General features: G+C 45.0%; 1 protein-coding gene across 2 annotated transcripts in view; it reads right to left on the bottom strand.

Moving 5' to 3' along the window:
- The window catches only part of si (sucrase-isomaltase), a 110,406-nt gene that overhangs the window by 46,063 nt on the left and 56,843 nt on the right, over positions 1-7,500 (bottom strand). For both annotated transcript variants that reach the window (XM_064975291.1, XM_064975290.1), the window contains exons 20-24: positions 6,293-6,349; positions 3,361-3,485; positions 3,003-3,091; positions 2,229-2,278; positions 1,961-2,128 (exon numbers count right to left, since the gene is read on the bottom strand). In XM_064975291.1, coding sequence (XP_064831363.1) covers positions 1,961-2,128; positions 2,229-2,278; positions 3,003-3,091; positions 3,361-3,485; positions 6,293-6,349 — 489 coding nt within the window. The remainder of the gene's footprint in view (positions 1-1,960; positions 2,129-2,228; positions 2,279-3,002; positions 3,092-3,360; positions 3,486-6,292; positions 6,350-7,500) is intronic.

The raw sequence follows: 7,500 nt of genomic DNA, 5'->3' as shown, positions 1-7,500 counted from the left end.
CTACCTACCTACCTACCTACCTACCAACCTACCTACCTACCTACCTACCTACCTACCAACCTACCTACCTACCTACCTACCAACCTACCTACCAAACTACCTACCTACCTACCTACCTACCTACCAACCACCACCTACCAGCCTACCTACCAACCTACCTACCTACCTACCTACCTACATACCTACCTACCTACCTACCTACCAACCTACCTACCTACCTACCTACCTACCAACCTACCTACCAACCTACCTACCTACCTACCTACCTACCTACCAACCTACCTACCTACCTACCTACCTACCTACCTACCTACCTACCTACCTACATACCAACCTACCAACCTACCTACCTACCACCATGTTAGTACCTCTATCATACCTACCAACCACCATGTTAGTACCTCTATCATACCTACCACCATGTTAGTACCACTATCATACCTACCACCATGTTAGTACCTCTATCACACCTACCACCATGTTAGTACCTCTATCATACCAACCTACCATGTTAATACCTATATCATACCTACCACCATGTTAGTACCTCTATCATACCAACCTACCTTGTTAATACCTCTATCACACCTACCACCATGTTAGTACCTTTATCAAACCTACCACCACGTTAGTACCTCTATCAAACCTACCTACCATGTTACTACCTATATCAAACCTACCTACCATGTTAGTACCTCTATCATACCTACCACAATGTTAGTACCTCTATCACACCTACCACCATGTTAGTACCTCTATCATACCTACCTACCACCATGTTAGTACCTCTATCACATCTACCTACCATGTTAGTACCTCTATCATACCTACCTACCACCATGTTAGTACCTCTATCACACCTACCTACCATGTTAATACCTCTATCATACCTACCTACCATGTTAGTACCTCTATCATACCTACCTACCACCATGTTAGTACCTCTATCACACCTACCACCATGTTAGTACCTCTATCATACCCGCTTACCATGTTAATCATCATGTTAGTACCTCTATCATACCTACCTACCACCATGTTAGTACCTCTATCATACCTACCTACCACCTTGTAAGTACCTCTATCACACCTACCTACCATGTTAGTACCTCTATCACACCTACCTACCACCATGTTAGTACCTCTATCATACCTACCTACCATGTTAGTACCTCTATCACACCTACCACCATGTTAGTACCTCTATCACACCTACCACCATGTTAGTACCTCTATCATACCTACCTACCATGTTAGTACCTCTATCACACCTACCTACCATGTTAGTACCTCTATCACACCTACCTACCACCATGTTAGTACCTCTATCATACCTACCTACCATGTTAGTACCTCTATCACACCTACCTACCATGTTAGTACCTCTATCACACCTACCTACTATGTTAGTACCTCTATCACACCTACCTACCATGTTAGTACCTCTATCACACCTACCTACCACCATGTTAGTACCTCTATCATACCTACCTACCATGTTAGTACCTCTATCACACCTACCTACCATGTTAGTACCTCTATCACACCTACCTACCATGTTAGTACCTCTATCACACCTACCTACCATGTTAGTACCTCTATCACACCTACCTACCATGTTAGTACCTCTATCACACCTACCTACCATGTTAGTACCTCTATCACACCTACCTACCACCATGTTAGTACCTCTATCATACCTACCACCATGTTAGTACCTCTTTCCTGACCATAATGTAGAACATTTACTTCGATATCTTCCTCTGGAAGATTAACCTTGAACTGAATTTTGTGACCGTATCTACTCCTACTGCTTATGTTGGGCTTGGTTTCTCACTAAGGTAAGATAAATACAGAAAGATAGAACTGGTGGGGGGATAGGTAGTTATCTCAAGGTCCTCTGCTCCACTGTATCTGTGAGAGTCATGTATGTTGGTATAGCAACAGCAGCCTTGGTTACCTGCTTGACCGTGTCGTATTTGAAAGTAGATATGACGACATTGTTGTTGTTGTGGGTAACATTGACAGTCAAGGGGGGACTGGAGACTCCCAACACGGTGATGTTCTCAAACTTCAGGTTGTTTGGGTCATTGTACCCAGAATGCATCACCTGAATGGTCAACTCGCCCTGCAGAGAGAGAACATACAGAGTAGAATGAGGTTATACCTAGACACTGATCATAGGTGAGATTTTACTTGTTTTGTTATCATTAATAACATCTACTTACATTGTTCAAAGAGAACTGGTAGTGCATGTAGTTGCCAGTTTCAACGGTGTCTGCGAGAGAGAGAGAGAGAGAGAGAGAGAGAGAGAGAGAGAAAGAAAGAGAGAGAGAGAGAGAGAGAACGAGAGAGACAGAGACACAGAGAGAGAGAGAGAGAGAGATAGAGAGAGAGAGAGAGAGAGAGAGAGAGAGAGAGAGACACAGACAGAGAGAGACACAGAAAGAGAAAGACACAGAGAGAGAGAGAGAGAGAGAGAGAGAGAGAGAGAGAGAGAGAGAGAGACACAGACAGAGAGAGACAGAAAGAGAAAGACACAGAGAGAGAGAGAGAGGGAGAGAGAGCGAGAGAGAAAGAGAGAGAGATACATAGAAAGAGAGAGACACAGAGAGAGAGAGAGAGAGAGAGAGAGAGAGAGAGAGAGAGAGAGAGCAAGAAAGAGAGAGAGAGAGAGGAGTTGAATTATAAAAGCAAGTCCTCATCTTCCCAAGAAACACTTTTCTGGTTACTACATGTGTTAATTCATAGTTTGTCTTCTCTATTATTCTACAATGTAGTAAAAAGTAAAACAATTAAGAAAAACCAACTAATGAGTAGGTGTGTTCAAACTTTTAACTGGTACTGTATATGTACCCCCACTTCTAAACTAAAGTTGTGCTCCTACACACAAACACACACACAAACACACACATGTAGACACACACATGTAGACACACACATGTAGACACACACATGTAGACACACACACACACTAACGCCGTCTGACTTTGTTAAAATACCTCGAGAGTCTCCGTCATCCCAGAATAGCTCTCCTGCTGCTCTGTTGTTGTCATCGAGCGCAACGATCAGACCCATGGGGTTACGCCGGCTGAGGGGAACACACACACACACACACACACACACACACAAACACGTCACCATTTTTTTCAAGGAACTAAAATCAAAAAAGGAAATGAACCCGTTCGAAGTTTTTTAATATGTATAAACTTGGCGGTTCGAGCGCTGGATGCTGATTGGCTGAAAGCTGTGGTATATCAGACCGTATACCACGGCTAAGGGCTGAATCCAGGCCCTCCTCGGGACTTATTGTTTACATATACTGTGCATGACTGTGCAATCCTTCATGGATGTGTGTACCTGTAAACAGTTGTGACCGCGGGTCTCTGAGTAGGTAGAATAGCTCCGCCCCTGATGTGTAAACCAAGCTTGTCTGCAGGCAGGTAGATGTCAACTTGCTGCTTACGGACTGTAATTCGCTCTTCCTGATTGGTCAATGGGAAAATAATCAACTAGTTGAAAAGCACAACATAACGTATGCTGGGCAGAAGAAAGGGCAGGATAACATGTTCTTATACATACAGTAGATGTACCTGTATTGAAGAGAGAGATGGAGTGAGAGACTGAGAAATGATTGTCCTAAAGCCCCTTACCTATCTCTGTCCATGAGGGTATTTTGCCTTCTCATACTAAAATAGCTCACTTGCGCACACACACACACACACACACACACACACACACACACACACACACACACACACACACACACACACACACACAGTTACACAGCACAGCAGCTCAAAGAAAAATTCCAAACCTCAATTAATATCTAACATCCTAAGGACGGAATGTTCAGACCAGCTCAGGACAATTTAGAGCACTTCTTCTCTCTCTCTCATTCGCTATTCTCCATCTGGGATGTGGAGGTAGAGAGAGAGAGCAGGGAGTCACTAGAGCGTCTAGAAGTAATTTCAGATCGCATCGCCTCATTGTCAGTGCTAAGTAGGGCCCCCCTCCTCCCCCTCCACTCCTCCCCCTCCACTTGTCTTTCTCTTCCACTTCCCCCCTCCTCCTCTCATCTTCCTCTTCCAATCCTCCCCCTCTTCCCCCTCCTCAACTTGTCTTCCTCTTCCCCTCCTCCACTCCTCCCCCTCCTCAACTTGTCTTCCTCCTGCTCCCTGCTCCCTGTCCCCTCTTCTCTTCCGCCTCCTCAACTCCTCCCCCTGCTCTACACCGCACCTCCTCAACTTGTTCCCTCCTCCACTCCTCCCCCTCCGCAACTCGTCTTCCTCTTCCACTCCTCCCTCGCCTCCACTCCTCCCCCACCTCAACTTGTCTTCCTCCTCCTCTCCTCCCATTCCTCAACTCATCTTCTCCTTCTCTTACCTCTTATCCTATCCTCTCATTTTGTCTTCTCCTTTTACTCTCATCTCCTCCAACGTCTCTCCTCCTGTTCCTCTCATCTCCAACATCTCTCTTCCTGTTCCTCTCATCTCCTCCAACATCTCTCCTCCTGTTTCTGTCATCTCCTCCAACATCTCTCTTCCTGTTCCTCTCATCTCCTCCAACATCTCTCTTCCTGTTCCTCTCATCTCCTCCAACATCTCTCCTCCTGTTCCTGTCATCTCCTCCAACATTTCTCCTCCTGTTCCTCTCATCTCCTCCAACATCTCTCTTCCTGTTCCTCTCATCTCCTCCAACATCTCTCTTCCTGTTCCTCTCATCTCCTCCAACATCTCCCTTCCTGTTCCTCTCATCTCCTCCAACATCTCTCCTCCTGTTCCTGTCATCTCCTCCAACATTTCTCCTCCTGTTCCTCTCATCTCCTCCAACATCTCTCTTCCTGTTCCTCTCATCTCCTCCAACATCTCTCTTCCTGTTCCTCTCATCTCCTCCAACATCTCTCCTCCTGTTCCTCTCATCTCCTCCAACATATCTCTTCCTGTTCCTCTCATCTCCTCCAACATCTCTCTTCCTGTTCCTCTCATCTCCTCCAACATCTCTCTTCCTGTTCCTCTCATCTCCTCCAACATCTCTCTTCCTGTTCCTCTCATCTCCTCCAACATCTCTCTTCCTGTTCCTGTCATCTCCTCCAACATCTCTCTTCCTGTTCCTCTCATCTCCTCCAACATCTCTCTTCCTGTTCCTGTCATCTCCTCCAACATCTCTCTTCCTGTTCCTCTCATCTCCTCCAACATCTCTCTTCCTGTTCCTCTCATCTCCTCCAACATATCTCTTCCTGTTCCTCTCATCTCCTCCAACATCTCTCCTCCTGTTCCTGTCATCTCCTCCAACATCTCTCTTCCTGTTCCTCTCATCTCCTCCAACATCTCTCTTCCTGTTCCTCTCATCTCCTCCAACATCTCTCCTCCTGTTCCTCTCATCTCCTCCAACATCTCTCTTCCTGTTCCTCTCATCTCCTCCAACATCTCTCTTCCTGTTCCTGTCATCTCCTCCAACATCTCTCTTCCTGTTCCTCTCATCTCCTCCAACATCTCTCTTCCTGTTCCTCTCATCTCCTATAACATCTCTCTTCCTGTTCCTCTCATCTCCTCCAACATCTCTCTTCCTGTTCCTCTCATCTCCTCCAACATCTCTCTTCCTGTTCCTCTCATCTCCTATAACATCTCTCTTCCTGTTCCTCTCATCTCCTCCAACATCTCTCTTCCTGTTCCTCTCATCTCCTCCAACATCTCTCTTCCTGTTCCTCTCATCTCCTCCAACATCTCTCTTCCTGTTCCTCTCATCTCCTCCAACATCTCTCCTCCTGTTCCTCTCATCTCCTCCAACATCTCTCCTCCTGTTCCTGTCATCTTCTCCAACATCTCTCTTCCTGTTCCTCTCATCTCCTCCAACATCTCTCCTTCTTTCCTCTCCTGTCAGGTTCCTTTTCTCCTCCTAATTGACTGCACCGCACCCCATCCTCCTCCCACCCCCGTAACCTCATTGGACCCACAAGGACAAAGCGCAGCAGCGAGGAAACCAATCTAAACTCTCATCTGATCAGAAGCTCTTTACACAGCTGTGTGATGCCCAAATAAGGTCCTGCAGGATCTCAACACCTCTTCAATCAATGAGACAGAGAGAGATTCTCTTTCTAGTGTCTCTGTGTCTCCTCTGTCCTTCTTCCTACATATTTCCTCCCTTATCTCTGTCCCTCTGAATCTGAATGATTTAGTACAGCAGCGGTTCTCTTCTCCAGTGTGCTTTATGTAAAGCTCTTGTAAATAGTCTACTCCTTTTTCATGTCTTTCTAGGAAAGAAGCAAAGATTAAGTAAACAGAAAGCTCACCGTTTCATAGTTAAACCACACAGCGTCTGGGATGTACGCTTGGATCCACTCCACCCCCTGCAGAAATCAACAAATCACGCATCAGCAAGGGAAAATGCAAAACAAACACCAAATGAGGTAGTTGGTTGAGCAGACTTCTCCCTACTTCTCTCCACACAACATGGCCGATCCAAAAACTAAACAGCCTTGGCAATGATCTAACAGTAGAGTATCTGGGTTTGGTTGAAGTTATGCCTGCATCACAACTGGATTTGGGGTCACAATCAAAAGCAAAGGCACCATCAAGAGATGGACAATGGCCTTTGAGGATTGTAGGGCGGCAGACATGAGTAATCGATAACCAAGCGGCTGTCCTTTGATAGAGCTGTCTTAACTGTTTTCACTGTCCTGCTGACAGACGGGAACACAGAGAGAACAGAGAGATGAAACAGAGAAAAAGAACAGAGGGAATGAAAAAAATTGAGAGAAAGAGAATGATGTGTCCTTTTCAAGCAGAGCGATGGTAAAGCATGCCGTCTGTGAACGCCACCGCTGACACCATTTGTTCCACTGGCCTTGTCCCTTTTAATGTTCTACAGAACCCTGTCATTAGGGATCGGAGAGAGGCAATTATATGAAGAGGAGAAGAAAGAGGGGATGGACAAAAGTGGTCAAGAAGAAGAAGTTTCAAGTAGTATTAGTTGTATATGCATTTTTTTTTACACCATCCAACAAAATGCTTACTTGTAGGTTCCTTCTCGACCATGAAACAACAAAAATAAACAGTAAAAAAATCACAACAGGAACATAAAGTAAATGGCCCAGTAGAATAGAATAAACATTTTAGCACCAGTATAATACAGGAAGGCACAATTTATAGTCCAATATTTCCATGTGTATTGTGTTAGAGGCAAGTGTAAAAGAAGCAGAAGAAGATGACGCAGAAGAAGAAGAAGAAGGAGAAGAAGAAGCAAAAGAAGAATAAGCAGAAGAAGAAGAAGCAGAAGAAGAAGAAGAAGAAGAAGAATAAGCAGAAGAAGAAGAAGAAGCAGAAGAAGAAGAAGAAGCTGAAGAAGAAGAAGAAGCAGAAGAAGCAGAAGAAGAAGCAGGAGAAGAAGCAGCAGAAGAAGAAGAAGAAGCAGAAGAAGAAGAATAAGAAGAAGCAGAAGAAGAAGAATAAGAAGAAGCAGAAAAAGAAGAAGCAGAAGAAGAAGGAGAAGAAGAAGAAG

This window comes from Oncorhynchus masou, chromosome 9, assembly GCF_036934945.1.
Source record: "Oncorhynchus masou masou isolate Uvic2021 chromosome 9, UVic_Omas_1.1, whole genome shotgun sequence".
Lineage (NCBI taxonomy): Eukaryota > Metazoa > Chordata > Actinopteri > Salmoniformes > Salmonidae > Oncorhynchus > Oncorhynchus masou.
The sequence above is the reverse complement of the archived record's forward strand: the minus strand, read 5'-3'. Positions and strand labels throughout refer to the sequence as shown.